Source organism: Dama dama, chromosome 1 (genome assembly GCF_033118175.1).
Source record: "Dama dama isolate Ldn47 chromosome 1, ASM3311817v1, whole genome shotgun sequence".
Lineage (NCBI taxonomy): Eukaryota > Metazoa > Chordata > Mammalia > Artiodactyla > Cervidae > Dama > Dama dama.
The window spans coordinates 10130022-10147406 of record NC_083681.1 but is presented as its reverse complement, the minus strand read 5'-3'; the positions used below and the strand labels follow the sequence as shown (position 1 = coordinate 10147406).

The 17385-nt window shown below is 39.2% G+C and overlaps 1 protein-coding gene across 2 annotated transcripts in view; it reads right to left on the bottom strand.

Moving 5' to 3' along the window:
* Positions 1-17385, bottom strand: part of PGR (progesterone receptor) — a 124022-nt gene that overhangs the window by 18773 nt on the left and 87864 nt on the right. For both annotated transcript variants that reach the window (XM_061143556.1, XM_061143567.1), the window contains 2 exons: positions 9910-10054; positions 8247-8377 (listed from right to left, as the gene is read on the bottom strand). In XM_061143556.1, coding sequence (XP_060999539.1) covers positions 8247-8377; positions 9910-10054 — 276 coding nt within the window. The remainder of the gene's footprint in view (positions 1-8246; positions 8378-9909; positions 10055-17385) is intronic.

The window sequence follows — 17385 nt, the reverse complement described above, 5'->3', positions numbered from 1 at the left end:
GTGAGTGAAGGGCAGTCAGCCATATGCTTGCTATTTTAGATGAGACTACTTTAGATAATGCTTATTCTTGGTTTAGTTATTTAAAAATAATGTGTATTTTCCAAAATTAGAGAAATTTTGGAAAATACTGACAATACAAAGAAAACTATAAGTCACCTGAGATCCTACAATCCAATAGTTTGGGATATTTAATAGTATTATATTGAGAATAGTTACATAATTAAATCATTCAAAATTATTCAAAAATGAATGTTTTAATTCTCACATAAAATTTAATATCACAGAAATGTATAGTAAATACAATTTATTTATTTTATTATTCAACACTTGATCATGCAACATCATGCAATATTTTACTAATATAAACAATACTTGCACTCATCTCACATGCTAGTAAAGTAAAGCTCAAAATTCTCCAAGCCAGGCTTCAACAGTACGTGAACTGTGAACTTTCAGATGTTCAATCTGGATTTAGAAAAGGCAGAGGAACCAGAGATCAAATTGCTTACATCGCTGGATCATCAAAAAAGCAAGAAACTTCCAGAAAAACATCTACTTCTGCTTTATTGACTATGCCAAAGCCTTCGACTGTGTGGATCACAACAAACTGGAAAATTTTGAAAGAGATGGGAATACAAGACCACCTGATCTACTTCTTGACAAATCTGAATGCAGGTCAGGAAGCAACAGTTAGAACTGGACCTGGAACAACAGACTGATTCCAAATAGGAAAAGGAGTATGTCAAGGCTGTATATTGTCACCCTGCTTATTTAACTTCTATGCAGAGTACCTCATGAGAAACACTGGGCTGGCTGAAGCACAAGCTGGAATCAAGATTGTCGGGATAAATATCAATAACTTCAGATGTGCAGATGACCCCACCCTTATGGCACAAAGCGAAGAAGAACTAAAAAGCCTCTTGATGAAAGTGAAAATGGAGAGTGAAAAATGTGGCTTAAAACTCAACATTCAGAAAACTAAGATCATTGCATCTGGTCCCATCACTTCATGGCAAATAGATGGGGAAACAATGGAAACAGTGAGAGACAATTTTTTTGGGCTCCAAAATCACTGCAGATGGTGACTGCAGCCATGAAATTAAAAGACACTTGCTCCTTGGAAGAAAAGTTATGACCAACCTAGACAGCATATTAAAAAGCAGAGACATTATTTTGCCAACAAAGGTTCGTCTAGTCAAGGCTATGGTTTTTCCAGTGGCCATGTATGGATGTGAGAGGTGGACTGTGAAGAAAGCTGAGCACCGAAGAATTGATGCTTTTGAACTGTGGTGTTGGAAAAAGACTGTTGAGAGTCCCTTGGACTGCAAGGAGATCCAACCAGTGCATCCTAAAGGAGATCAGTCCTGGGTGTTCACTGGAAGGACTGATGTTGAAGCTGATGCTCCAATACTTTGGCCACCTGAAGAGCTGCAAAGAGCTGACTCATTTGAAAAGACCCTGATGCTGGGAAAGATTGAAGGTGGGAAGAGAAGGGGATGACAGAGGATGAGATGGTTGAATGGCATCACCGACTTGGTGGACATGAGTTTAGGTAGACTCCGGGAGTTGGTGATGGACAGGGAGGCCTGGTGTGCTGCGATTCATGGGGTCGCAAAGAGTCGGACATGACTGAGCGACTGAACTGAACTGAACTGAACTAACTGAACTATGAAAAATGTCATTTCTGATTTTTAAAGGATATATTCTTAGAAGTGGAATTATTAGAGTAAAAGGCATTAACTTTCTTAACATTCAAAATATATATTTCTAAATTATCAACACTTCTTACTGTTTAACTGTTGGGTGGTTGGTTCTCAGCAATTTTCATTTAGGGTAATTTATTTTTTATAGAGACAAATAAAATATAATCTCATTTTTATTTCTCCAATTGTGAGTGAGTTTGAATGATTTTTTAGTGCTCATTAGTGATTTGGTTTTATTTAAAATTTTTTTCTGTTTTGTACTTGTTTTTTTTTGTATTAAGATATATTTAAAATATTTTCTAAGTTTGTGGTTTAAAGCCCAGTTTTAAAATATTTAATCAGTGCTGTAACTTTATTAAGGCAAAGAGTACTACCTAGGCAACCCCAATTTTCCCATGCTCAGAAAGCCAATGCTTTCAATTTTTTCAACTATTTCTTTTGATCTTTCCTTCCATAGTTTTAAGCAATACCCTTATATTGCTGTTACTTGAGTTCTTAACAGTATGGAAAATAGGGCTATAGCTCTATTTTCACATTCCAGATCATCACCCCTACACCACAATCACATACTCATATATGAAGAGCTTCCTATTCCTCATCTTCTTAATATAATTTTCATAATATTTGTTAGATCAATATTCAGTGTTTATTATTTTAGCTATGTAAAATGCTACCACAGTCAAGTCATATAGAATACACTAGGATTTCTTTCAAGTATAATTTTTTTGTTTTGCTGAGAGTAAGTAACCATACTGATGGATGTGAAGTGGTATACACCTGTGGCTTTTGTGCTTCTCTATAGATTAGTGATGCTGAGGATCTTTTCATGTGCTTAACAGCTATTTGTAAATCTTCTTTTGAGAAATGCCTATTGAGGCTTTTATTTTTAAATTGGTTTATTTGTTGTTGTTGTTGTTGTTGGGTTATAGAGATTCTTTATGTCATCTGAATATTAATACTCTTACTTTAGCAGATATCTTTTTCAATATTTTCACCAAATCAATGGATTAACCTTTCTTTGTCTTGGGTCCTTTGATGCACCGAAGTTTTAAATTTTGTCAGCGTGTATTTAGGGCATCCCAGATGGCTCAGTGGAAAAGAAAAACATGGAATGGGAAAGACTAGAGATCTCTTCAAGCAAATTAGAGATACTGAGGGAACATTTCATGCAAAGATGGGCTCAATAAAGGACAGAAATGGTATAGACCTTACAGAAGCAGAAGATTTTAAGAAGAGGTGGCAAGAACACACAGAACTATGCAAAAAAGATCTTAATGTCCCAGATAACCACGATGGTGTGATCACTCACCTAGTAGACATCCTGGAATGCAAAGTCAAGTGGGCCTTAGGAAGCATCAGTGTGAACAAAGCTAGTGGAAGTGATGGAATTCCAGCTGAGCTATTTCAAATCCTAAAAGATGATGCTGTAAAAGTGCTGCATTCAATATGTCAGCAAATTTGGAAAGCTCAGCAGTGGCCACAGGACTGGAAAAGGTCAGTTTTCATTCCAATCCCAAAGAAAGGCAATGCTAAAGAATGTTCAAAGTACTGCACAATTGCACTCATTTCACACACTATCAAAGGAATACTCAAAATTCTCCATGTGAGGCTTCAACAGTCCATGAACCGAGAACTTCCACATGTTCAACTGGATTTAGAAAAGGCAGAGGAACAAGAGATCAAATTGCCAGAATCTGTTGGATCATAGAAAAAGCAAGAGAATTCCAGAAAATCATCTACTTTTGCTTCATCGACTATGCTAAAGCCTTTGACTGTGTAGATCAAAATAAACTGGAAAATTCTTAAACGGATAGAAATACCAGACCAACTTCCTTCCTTCCTGCAAAAACTGTATGCAGGACAAGAAGCAACAGTTAGAACCAGACATGGAATAATGGACTGGTTCCAAATTGGGAAAGGAGTACGTCAAGGTTGTATACTGTCACCCTGCTTGTTTAACTTCCATGAAGAGTACATCATGCAAAATGCTGGGCTGGATGAAGCACAAGCTAGAATCAAGATTACCAGGAGAAATATAAATAACCTCAGATATGCAGATAGGGCTTTCCTGGTGGCTCAGATGGTAAAGAAACCCCTGCACTATGGGAGACCTGGGTTCGATCCCTGGGTTAGGAAGATCCCCTGGAGAAGGGAATGGCAACCCACTCCAGTATTCTTGCCTGGAGAATTTCATGGACAGTGGAGCCTCGCAGGCTACAGACCATGGGGTCACAAAGAGTCAGACATGACTGAATGACTTTCACTCACTCAGTCACTCAGATATGCAGATGACACTACCCTTATGGCAGAAAGCAAACAGGAACTAAAGAGTTTCATGATGAAAGAGGAGAGTGAAAAAGCTGGCTTAAAACTCAACATTCAAAAAATGAAGATCATGGCATCTGGTCCCATCACTTCATAGCAAATAGATGGGTAAACAAACAATGGAAACAGTAGCAGACTTTATTTTCTTGGGCTCCAAAATCACTGCAGATGGTGACTGCAGCCCTGAAATTAAAAGATGCTTGCTCCTTGAAATAAAAGCTATGACCATCCTAGACAGCATATTAAAAAGCAGAGATGTTACTTTGCTGGAAAAGGTTCGTCTAGTCAAAGCTACCTGGATTCGATCCCTGGGTTGGGAAGACACCCTGGAGAAGAGAAGGGCTACCCACTCCACTATTCTGGCCTGGAGAATTCCATGGACTGTATAGTCCATGGGGTTGCAAAGAGTCAGACATGACTGAGCAACATTCACTTATGGTAGTCATGTATGGATGTGAGATTTGGACCATAAAAAGGCTCAGTGCTGAAGAACTGATGCTTTTGAACTGTGGTATTGGAGAAGAATTGAGAGTCCCTTAGACTGAAAGGAGATCAAACCAGTCTATCCTAAAGGAAATCAGCCCTGAATATTCATTGGAAGGACTGATGCTGAAGCTGAAACTCCAATCTTTGGCCACCTGATGCGAAGACCTGACTCACTGGAAAATACCCTGATGCTGGGAAAGATTGAAGGCAGGAGAAGAAGGGGACAACAGAGGATGAGATGGTTGGATGGCATCACTGACTCAATGGACATGAGTTTGAGCAAGCTCTGGGGGATGGTGAAGGACAGGGAAGCCTGGGGTGCTGCAGTCCCTGGGGTCACAAAGAGCCGGACATGACTGGGCGACTGAACAACAACAAGGTATAGCTTTTAAATTCTTCCGGGTTCTCTCTTTCCTCTAAATTATTTTTCTATTTTGTCTTTATGTTTGATATCAAAGATGTTCCTCAGATGCCCTGGTTGTTTATTTTTATTCAGGCGTGGAAACTAAAAAGCTGATTGCTAGTTCTGTTTGAATGAGTAGTTATTATTGACTGTAAGCTTTAGTGTAGGGCATTCTGGCTGAGCTATTTAAAAGAGAAAGCCTTGCTATTGGAATATTTAGTTCTTTTTTTTTCTAGCTTAATAAATTCTTTATAAAAGAATCTTTCATTTTCCTATCTGGAGAATATAAACCTGGATGACAGTGTTCTAGAGGACTGGTGATTTTGGAGGATATTGCCTCAATATTTGATATAATCTTAATCTGTTTTCACTATGCCCCTTCACCCTCATCAGTGCCTGCAGTTCACCAACCCAACTGCCGTCAGTTACATCCTTTTCAGGGAATAAACCTACAATCTCGGCCTTAGTTGTAGAACAACTGCACTGTTGGTGGATATTTAGAAACCGATTTTCAAGAGAACTTGGTGTTTTTAATTCTACTTTCACTCTCATTAAAAAAAAAAAAGAAATCACTGTTGTCACTACCTGCAAAACATGCTAGAGGTTCAGTGATACAAATCAAGGTGCTTGCTTTTTGACTTCTCTTACTTCTGGCTTAGAAACCACTTTCTCCCTCAGTCGCGTCTGACTCTTGGAGACCATGTGAATTTTAGCCCACTAGGCTCCTCTGTCCATGGGTTCTGCCAGGCAAGAATACTGGAGCGGGTTGCCATTTCCTCCTGCAGGGGAATCTTCCCGACCCAAAGATAGAACCTTGCATCTTGTTCGTCTCCTGCACTGGCAGGCAGGTTCTTTACCGCTGAACCACCCGGGAAGCCCTCCACTTTCTCAGGCACACTGAATTAGTTTCTGCCTGCTGGCCTGCGGGATTTTATTGCTACTGATATTTCTTTCAGTTTCTTTACTTTTTATTTTATTTTTTAAGAAATCCTTTGACTAATATTTTTATGTAGCTTAAAAGGAACAATGATTTAAGTGTGTATTCAACCTGCCATATTTTCCTGGATATCTGTACTTTAATTTTTAATGGCAAATGGGTGGTTTAAATTCTTATCAAGTCACTGAACTTTTCCTTTGCCAACTTTTCTATTGCATATATTTTTTAAAAGTATTCGTTGAGATTTCTCATTTTTATTCCTTTTAGCTTATTTTTAACAAGCTAAAGTGTTTACAACTATGAGCCACTTATTTTGAGATACAATTTGAGCTAAATATTCAAACTAAGTTTTCCTCAAACATAAAGCTTCTTTTCTCAACCATATTGATTTGTTCCATACTCAAAGACTTCTAGTGTTTCTTTATAGGATATAAAGTTCTAGTATATGCTAGTCTGATTTGACTAAGAATTCAGAGTATGTATTCATTTTCCACATTATTAATTATTCTAACTTTCTAATTCTCTCCCCACCCCCATATTTTTGTAATACTTACCTATTTTTCTAAGATTTAAAGATGAATTTCAATAGCTATGCCAAATGTCTCCTCAAAATTCCATTAAAATTTGTGTAGATTTTACTACACAGATTATTACATATAACAATATATAATTATATATATGTATATATGTAATACTATTAACTAAGTACATGATTTCCCCTTTTCTTAAAGTTGCAAATGGCCGAAAACCTTGCCTTCCATGGTATGTGAGTGAAAGTCATGTGCCTTCCTTTCCTTATGACTGTCTTCCCTCAGCACTGCCCTAGTGATTATGGAGGCAGGTGTCAAGGTGATGCCTCCATCTGCCTGAACACCTGAGTGATAACAACGAGCCTCCCTGTCGATCTGCAGTGAAAATACAGCAAGAAGAATAAGTACTTAAAAATTTTTGAAAGCTACTGAGGTTTAGGGCTTGTTTGGTTCCCTGCATAATGTAGCCTACCCATAAATACAGTATTACGTTAATGATATCAACTAATTTGGGAGATCTAGGACCATCTATGATATATCTACTATTGAGTTCATTACTATCAAGAAAAGCATGGCAGGAGTTCACTGCTGCATTATTAAAGTTCTTTCAGTTGACTCTGTTGGCCAGCCCCATATCAATTCCTTTTTCCACTTTGTGCTTTCTTTAATCAAATTAGGCTTGAAGATCTGTGCTCCGGATAGAGTTTCCAAGGGCTGGGTAAAGGGCTATGGTTCCCTAGATCCTGTGTTAACCTGTGTCTGGGCACAGACTTCATGAGGTAAACTGCCTTCTTAAGAGTTCGGCTTTTCTATCTTTCCTCTTGATACACTCCCCCGGCCCTACCGTGTAAGATCCATGCCTCTAGAAGGAAGTCCTTGCCGAAATCTTTTCTGAGAAAGACTCCTGCCTCACTTTCTACCTCAGGTCACAGCTCTCTGTGGTTTCCTTTCAAGTCACAAGGACTGAAGGAGGCACCAATTCAGACAGTCAAGGCTGAGTCTACCTGTGTGCGGGAAGGGCACAGGAAAGCGTAAAATGTGGAAACAATTTAAAAAGTTTTCCACTCAGACCCTGGGAGATCCTCGGAGGCAGAGGTTCACATGTCCTCTGTGTGTGAAAATGAATGAACGGATGTCTGCCCACTCTTGTGGTGACCAGCGCGATTTCTTCGGGGTGTACAGTTAGGGCGCGTTCCCGAGCTCCCCTCCAGTCAGGGTGGACCGTAGAACGTGGGGGAAGATAGTTCCAGATCTAGTCTCCAAAGCTTCTCTTACTCACTGCTCATCTTCTAGTCAGACAAAACGGAAGACTCCAAGCTGATGCTAAGGGTACAGCCTCTGGATGAAAGGAGCCTGAGTTTTCCTGGCCAACCCACTGGACTGACTCTGAGTGACACACAAACTGCTATTATATTGTCTACTGATTCTTGCAGTTATGTGTTATAACTGTTAGACTATCCTGACATAAAGTGAACAGTTACAAATAAAACTGTGTGTTTTCTAGAGTAAATCCTTTGCAGGGTGGGGGTGAAGGGAAGCATAGTCTGTGTTTACACAGTATTAATTAGTTTGTAATACTAAATTGGATGAATATGAAAAAGTCATATAATCATGTTTTACCTAGAAAAGAATAGAAACTGGTTTACTTGATGGGCTATTTTCATATTAAGTGATAGGCAAAATCTGACAAATATGAAGTAATTTTATTATAGTCTATGGATGCTTCTCTTTTGCAGTTTCCAACTCATTAAGATTCATAACTCATCTATAATCATATAATAGTACTGCTGTTTGAGACTTCCCTAATGAGCTAAAAATTAAGAAAGTAAACCTCTTGCATTCAGTTACTTATGCTCACTCACTTGTATTAAGCAGCAGCAATACTTTCATACAGAGGAACTCTTCCTGGCTGACTTGAAGCTTCACAAACTCCTGTGGGATCTGCCACATGGTAAGGCACAAGGAATAGAAGGACGACTCCTTCATCCGCTGTCTTGCACCACACACAACACACAGAAGAAAAAACAACAGGGGAGAAAAACCACACACAGGGTCTTAGCTAGTTTATGTAATTCATGAGAGATTATGAGTTTTAGTTATCACCTGATTTATTGAACATGACTTTTTATAAACAAACTCAATATTTGGAATTTTAAATGTCTTCTAAATTTACTCACACTAATGGATTTTGAGATTAAAAAATTTTGAAGTTAGAAGTTTATTTTAAACACACATTAACTAAGACTAATGATGCTATTCACTTTTACTATCACATTTAAAAAACCTAACCCAAGAAAGGACAGCAAAGTTGTAGCAGTTAAAAATGTGGTGCTGAGAAACACTCAGAAAATATTTATTTACTGATTTTTTTTCCTTGTGGATAAAATATATAAAATTTTGTGTGCAAACCAACGTGAGAGTGAATTCAATTCACAGAAATTGAGTAGTGTAGAATACTTCAGTGCATTCAGTTTAGAATATTCATGTAAAATGGCTGCACTGTGAATGATTTTAGAGGAAATATATGGTGATACAGAAAAGAGAACATTAGCAGCATTAAATAATCGACAAGACAAACATGAATTCTTAATACTGAGGACATTTACTTAAGGTATTTCCTCAGTTATGTACTGTTTTGTAATATCTGCACTAGTCAAAGAAGTGATCAGGAATGGTGGGAAAAACAAGGCAAAACTAGATTTGACTCAGGAGAGATAAAATTAATCCCAACCATCACTTGGATTCTTTGGCAAATTATTAAGTCTCCTCTGCCTCAGTTGTCTGAACTGTGAAATAAAGGGTGCTGATTCCTTACAAATTTCAAGTGACTGTGGGATAAAATAGAATAACATATATGAAAGTTACCTGCAATCTGTAAAGACTTATACAATTATAACTTATCATTTTATATAATTCTGAGTCAACAGTCCCTATTAGGACAGTACAAATACTTTCATGAAAAGATTCTTATTCAGTTTAAAGTTGTATGTAGAAAGTTAATTATAGTAATTCCAATATAATCAAGCAAATTGGATTCAATTTTATTATCTTCCAATGTTTTAAATAAATTACCAGTCTAATTTATCCTCTAGGAAGACAAATAATATTTTTACTTTTTGAAGGTAAGTCAATACTTTTAAGCAAAAATATTTCTCGTTTACTTCATTATCTTCATTACTGCCAATGTAAAAATTTTAATTTGATAAACTAAACATTTATTTGGTCTTTAAGAAGACCAAATGTATTTCTTGATACATTTCTGAAGTTTGGTAAAAAATTTTTATTTGTGACAACTACTATATATTGAAATAAAAGAAAAAGCTCTAAATATCAAATCACTGATAATACATTTTTACTAATATTGTCAGTTCAAGTTATATTTTGAGGTAGTTCTGAGAAACACTTCAGGAAAATTTTATTATTTAGGACTCTAGGTGTATGATCATCTACTGAAATGTAGTTTTCAAGATTATCCTACATATACACTTTGATAATAATAACAACAAAAGTCAAGTTACTACTTACTCATTTAGTATTAGATCAGGCGCAAAATATAGCATCTGTCCACTGACATGCTTATAAGATCTCCATCCAAGTCCAAATACCATTAAACTCATCCAAGAATACTGGATGAGAGTTATCTGGTCATCAATATGTAAGTTCCGAAAACCTACAAAACAAATTTAAAAATAGAATGATCACTGTATCAAAAATCACTGTGTCAAAACCTGAAAAATAAACATTTGAAAACAGATGTAAGTAGGGTATGTGCTAATACCTTGACTACCTGATGCAAAGAGCTGACTCATTAGAAAAGATCCTAATGCTGGGAAAGATTGAGTGTAGGAGAAGGGGGTGACAGAGGATGAGATGGTTGGATGGCATTATCGACTAAATGGACACGAGTTTGAGCAAAACTCTGGGAGACAGTGAAGGACAGGGAAGTGTGCTATGCTACAGTCCATGGGGTTGCAAAGGGTTGGACACGACTTAGCAACTGAACAACAAGAACAAGGGTAAAGTTTTCAGTCAAAATATTTACATACAAAAAAAATCAGGAAATAATAAAGTCAGGAAAAACTAAAAAGGATAAGAGACTGGAATTCATTAAAATTAGTCATTGTGATTTAGCATTTCTGGGAACTCACTAATTAAATCAAACATGTATCATTCATTCATGCAACATTTATTTATGGAGAGTCAATTATGGACCAGGCACCGTGTTAAAACACTGGGTTAAAAAGATCAGTAAGACAAAACCCTTGCCCTTAAAAGAATCTTAAAAGATAGAGAAGGTAAGAAGGAACCCACCAGGCAGTAGAGAGAGTGGGAAAACTGCCCCAGACAGAGACAACACCTGAGCAGAAGAAAGTCAGACTGCTGAGGAATCGCAATTCTCCAGGATTTAAACATAAATTGGGTTTATTTTGTAAAACCACTGTTTTCAGCTTTGCTACGTCTAATTTTTCTTGCACAACTCTTAATTAAAGTTTGAGTGGATTCCATAGGTTTCTGATCACTTTTGCTTTCTGAAACTTAATTCAGTTTCATTTTAAACTCTGATATGGCTTAAAAGCTTTAGAGTCTGTATGTATGTGTGTGTGTGTGTGGGAGTGTGTATGTGGGTGTGTGTGGGGGGGGTGTGTGGGTGTGTGTGGGGGGTGTGGGGTGTGTGTGGGTGTGTGTGGGGTGTGTGTGTGGGGGGGTGTGGGAGTGTGTGTGAGTGTGTATGTGGGTGTGTGTGTGTGGGGGTGTGTGTGGGTGTGTATGGGTGTGTGTGTGGGTGTGTGGGGGGGTGTGGGGTGTGTGTGGGTGTGTGTGGGGTGTGTGTGTGGGGGGGTGTGGGAGTGTGTGTGTGGGGTGTATGTGTGTGTGTGTGTGGGAGTGTGTATGTGGGTGTGTGTGTGTGGGGGGTGTGTGGGTGTGTATGGGTGTGTGTGTGGGTGTGTGGGGGGGTGTGGTGTGTGTGTGTGTGTGTGTGGGGTGTGTGTGTGGGGGGGTGTGGGAGTGTGTGTGTGGGGTGTATGTGTGTGTGTGTGTGTGTGAGTGTGTATGTGGGTGTGGGTGTGGGGGGGGTGTGTGTGGGTGTGTATGGGTGTGTGTGTGGGTGTGTGTGGTGTGTGTGTGGGTGTGTGTGGGGTGTGTGTGTGGGGGTGTGGTGTGTGTGTGTGTGTGTGTGTGTGTGAGTGTGTATGTGGGTGTGTGTGTGGGGGGGTGTGTGGGTGTGTATGGGTGTGTGTGTGGGTGTGGTGTGGGTGTGGGTGTGTGTGGGGTGTGTGTGTGGGGGGGTGTGGGAGTGTGTGTGTGGGGTGTATGTGTGTGTGTGTGTGTGTGAGTGTGTATGTGTGTGTGTGTGTGGGGGGGTGTGTGGGTGTGTATGGGTGTGTGTGTGGGGTGTGTGTGGGTGTGTGTGGGGTGTGTGTGTGTGGGGGGGTGTGGGAGTGTGTGTGGGGGGTGTATGTGTGTGTGTGTGGGGGGGCTGCGTGTGGGGGGTGTATGTGTGTGTGTGTGTGGGGGGGGCTGCGTGTGGGGGGTGTATGTGTGTGTGTGTGGGGGGGCTGCGTGTGGGGGGTGTATGTGTGTGTGTGGGGGGGGGCTGCGTGTGGGGGGTGTATGTGTGTGTGTGTGTGGGGGGGCTGCGTGTGGGGGGTGTATGTGTGTGTGTGTGGGGGGGCTGTGTGTGGGGGTGTGTGTGTCCTGGCCTTTCACACCTTCACAACCTCTCCCTTTTAGGCCTTTCTCTGGTTTTGGTGGCAGGGGAAGAATGGCAGGAAAAGGGCAAAGGTATCTTGACTTACATAGTCAGCGTTTTTTCCCCTCTCTTTCCAATTCTCTTTTTGCCCGTTTGGGGAAAAATAACCAGTTCAGCACTGATAACATAAAGGAGGGTAAGGCAAAGAGGTGTTTGGAGGTGTGGGCTGGTGTTGGATCATGGGTGGTCTTGCACACCTAGGAAGCAGCAAAGGGAGTGATATAGCCTAATTTACGCTATGCACGGCTCACTGGTAGCCACATGGAGGATGTGTTTAAGGGAAAAGGTCTGAAGTTAGGGAGAGAAGTTGGGAGCTATTGCCAAAGACCAGGAGAGAGATGATAAAAGCTCGAAATAAGTCAACAGGTAGGAGTAGAGAAGATAGAGCACATAGGAGAAAGTTTTAAAGAGTAAAATTAAAGAAATGGGCAACTGACTGTATATAGACTGGAAAATGAGGAAGTCAAACAGATGTTTCAGTTTTTACTTGGATGGTGCATGATGATGATAACAGCATTACTGAGACAAAATAAAGGAGAAAAAACAGGCGAGAGAGAAAAGAGTAAACTTTGGACCTGTGTTTGAGGGACCAATGGAAGATCCATTTGCATAGGAATTAGAGGTATGGGGAGATATCGAGCAAAAGATATAAAACTCTTAATTATTTGTACTTGAGTACTTGAAACAGTAAAAGTGGATGAAATATTTCATTAAAGGTATAAAGAAAACAAATATTTTGGTAGGATCATCAACCATGTTCTATAAAACTTTTCAAATAACATCTACTTTTTCTAAGACTGCTAAAGTCCACTTACAAATGACCTATTTCAAGAGTCAAACTTAATTCCTTAGATCTCAAGTGTAAAAGAACTATATTTCCTGATTTGGTTAATTATCTCAAAATAGAAAAGGCTATCTTCCCTTCATGTACTTCCTGCTATTCCCATCTTCGTATGAATAGCAGGAAGACTACTCTTTTCTTCCTGGAAATTCTTAGTCGCAGAGGGACCGAAAACATCCTTAGCACATACTCATAATCAGCGGTACCGCAGCAGGTATTTGCCCTTTAGAGGCGGCGGGCCTCTCCAGTGCTCACCTTCTCCCCTCCCTCCGACTCCCCATCTCTTTTCCCCTCTATGTGAACAGCTTCCCATTGTTTGCAGTTTGGTCAACCAAATTACAAAAGCAAGTACCCTACCTTCCCACAAGGAAGCTGGCTAAGGCCTCTGGTTCCCTGGGCTTGTGACCTAGGTTTGATCCATAGACTACCTACTACCTGGACTTTGAAGCAAAAAATAGTAAAGCAAAGATCAAGATACGGTTAGGCTTTACTTATGATGGTGGTGGTGCCTAATGACAGCAGGATGCAATGGGATCATTTGTGATGCTTGTCTTGGCCCTCCAGAGAGACCTTGGTTTCTGCCTACTCTTCAGACTTGTCCTTCTATTCAGTGAATCCCTGACGTCTTTTCAGAAAATTATGTTTTTCTTTTTTCTTTGGTTTTTGATAGCAGGATGTTTTTGGTTTTTAAAACTTAGTAGAGTTGGTATTTATTGCTTACTTCCTGACTGGCTCAGGTGCAGAAAGACTCTCTAAAAATAACCAGCCAAGAAAAACTTGGCATGCAATTTTCATAATTCTCTCTTTATTTTCATGTCATACATGCATCTTGAAGTTCATGTTTATATATTACTTGTTTTTTAAATTATGAGTCACTCAATACATCTAGTACAGAAATGCCACTTGTAAACTGCATACTTTATAGGCTTTAAAAAATGGGTAATTACTTCTTCCATTAAGTTTAGGATCATTTGATAAGAGATAAATAATAAAGTTTCCTCATTCCTGAAAAGCAAGACTCCCTCAAGGGAGGCACATATAGACTTGGCTTATTTTTGGTATGTTATAATAGAAAAGGCAAATCTTGGTGAAATAAAATATAAAATTACCAATATTTATAGCAGAAAGTATATCCTTTCTATGTAACAGAATGAAAAAAAGATCAGAAAAATAGCTTTATTTACTCCCCCTTTAAGTGTGTTTATCTAAGTGTACAATGTTAAATTGACTTTAACATGCTTAGTACAGAAGTGCAATTTTTTTAACCATTAACTGTAATATCATTCATTACTTTATACTGAAACAAAGACGGGAACACTGAGATCAAATTCCCATTGATGATAATGATCAGGTAAACTCAGTACATTTGAGATGAGGATCGAAATGAAAACCTTCACACAGAGAAGTGATGGATGACCCATAATTGTGTTCAACAAGTAGTAAAGAAAAATGCTCTTTCCTTTTAAGTGACTTGACCTGATAATTTCTGTCACAAACTGTCCAACCCTTAATGCCTAAAACAAATTGAAAAGAAAGTGTACGGTGATACCTAGCCTACATGACCTTCTAGGTTCTTCTGGCTTAATCCCAAAGATTTGATAAAATATACCGGTTGTGCTCCTGTAAAAACTGTCATGTACTGAAATAGTTAATCTATAACAAGGGAAGAGCATCAACTATCTCAGCATCTTCCCACACAAGCTATGAACTTTGAGGAACACAAGGAAGCTTCATCACAGCAAGTGTAATCACTACCATACGTTTGATGACCTTATGCATAAATGTGAACTTGATGTGCAAAGATTTAAGGCAGCACAGTTCTCAGAAAACTAAGGGACCTTTGACTCAATCTGGGGAGGCTTGGAGAAATCTTCCTAGGGCAAGCTGATTAACATCCTGAAGACTAGTTAGGGACTAGTCAGGTGGAAATGTAGGAGAAGCAAAGGGCCACCATGTAGGGAAAACAAAGTGGATGAAGAAAGGCTGGAAATTGAGCAAAGAGCTTTGTGGGAACCAAGCCTCAGAGGTATTTGAAGTGGGAGGGTGAGACAGAATGTAAATCCAGGAGCCGGAAGGACCTGAAATATTAAGGCTAAGAAGTTTGATGTTCTGGAAAGGGAAGGGAATAATGTAACAGATTATAATTGCTTTTGAAAAGATGATCCTAGTGGCAGAATTGAGGACTGTCTGCGGGCAGTGTGAAGTGTGATAATAGTGTCAGTCGGGGGCTGTGACTGAAATCTAGGGGAAAATGATAAGGACTTAAAATAGCCCAAGGTAGTAGCAGGGTAAATAGCATGTGTAATGAATCATACATATAATAAGCAGAGTTGACAGAGGTGAAGGAAAAAAGTGAGTGAAGGATTATAACCTAGATTTGGTCTGCAGTGCCATTTCAAGATACAGAGAAAGGTCTTAGGCTTACGGAGTAGAAGGTCATGCTGGCTTGGAAGTTCATTCAGGTGGAAATGTATAATAAGCACAAGAAATATATGGTCCAATACTTCTGTAGGGGACCTCGGTTGTCACCATGTTAAGTAGGAATCATGAGAATATAATGGGAGCTGAAGAAAGGCGGTAAGTGAGCACATCCAGCCTTGCAGACTGAGGAACTACTGGAATAGAAGATGGAACCAGGAAATGCCAAATTCATGGGAGAGCAAATCCACAAAGGAAATGGAAGCTGTGTAAATTGAGAGAAACATATCTGCCTGCAAGGGAATGAACGCTACAGGAAGAGTTTCGGCAAGACATGGCTACTTCGTCATGGTTTCAGGGGTATGCGAAACATGGTAAGGGCTGAAAGTATTCACTGATGTGACAAAAGATTTTGGTGACATTGACAATAGTAGTTTCAGTGGAATAGAATATTAGAAAATCATGCTTTAATGTCTTCATGAAAATACTCTCAAAGCCCGACTTTACTCCAAGAGGGCTAATCTCATTTCTTTTCCATCACTTTTTTTGGGAGAAGTAGTTTAACTTCTTCATTTGATTTGGGGAGAGAGACAAAAATATTTTGTCATGCATGAAATTGCTATCACTGACTCAAAAGATATTTTGGCATGCTTCAAAGGCAAAAAGCCAGGCAAAGGACTGTTCTAGTCTTCTGATACTGACAAATGCAAGTAGTCTGACTGAGAAGTAAGATATGTTTACAAATGTCAAAGCATTGGCCTGAATATTTTTTTTTCCAGCAAATAAATAGAAGAATCAAGGCAAAATTTATGCAAACGAAATATTTCTCCTGAACCTCTCTCTCACATCAATTGTGGTACGATGTATTCTGCTATAATACACAGAATAAAGAATAAGGATGACGTTGGAATGAGTACTTAAACATTCAGTATCCAAAGCCTACCCTGACTCTGCCCACAATGTACACCTCTAAATTTACTTTCTTCAATTCTCTCCAATGTAATTTTCTCAGTGGTTTCTTAATTCTTGGATGATGAAACCCCCAGAATGCCAGTGGTGTTTGAGAAACCATGTGCACAATGTAATCTCTCAATCAGCAACTATTAACAATTTTAATTACTAGACTGTGGGGGGAAGGTATGATAACATTTTTATGTTACTAAGGGACCTTCACTTTTGAACCATTCTTATGCTGGTCTAATTCGTTGTTCACCAAACACACCTCATGATTCCCTTATTTTACACCATCAGCCACACTATTCCTTCTATCCAGAATGCTTTCTCTTCTTAACACTATTTATCAAAGTCTCACTTCTCCTTCATGGTGTACTTTAACTGATACCTTGTCTCTGGACCCTCCTCTTGTCCCTAAAGCTGAAAATGTTCTTCTGTCCCCATTTTTTTATATCTGTACCTTATGTCACTTTCACATGCTACTACAGTTGATCTTTGAATACCATGGATTTGAACATGGGTCCACTTACTCAAGATTGTTTTTTAGTACTATAGTCTTACATGATCCATGGTTGGTTGAATCTGTGGGTGCAGAACTGGTCTAACTTATTACTCACCAAACATACCTCTTGATTTCCTTATTTTACAGTATTAGCCACACTTTTCCTTCTATTCAGAATGCTTTCTCTTTACATATGGATTCTTGACTGCTTGGACAGTCAGTGCCCCTAATTCCTTCGCTGTACTAGGGTCAATTGTATAGTTGTTTGGGGCTTCCCTGGTGGCTCAGATGGTAAAGAATCTCCCTGCAATGCAGGAAACCTGGGTTCGATCCCTGGGTCAGGAAGATCCCTTTGGTAAGGAACTGCTACCCACCCCAGTACTCTTGCCTGGAGAATTCCATGGACATAGGAGACTGGCGGGCTATAGCCCATGGGGTCACAAAGAGTCAGACATGACTGATCGACACTTTCACTTTTTTGAGTATCTTTCATTCCACTGTTTTGAATGTTCCTTAACACAGGGAATACATCTT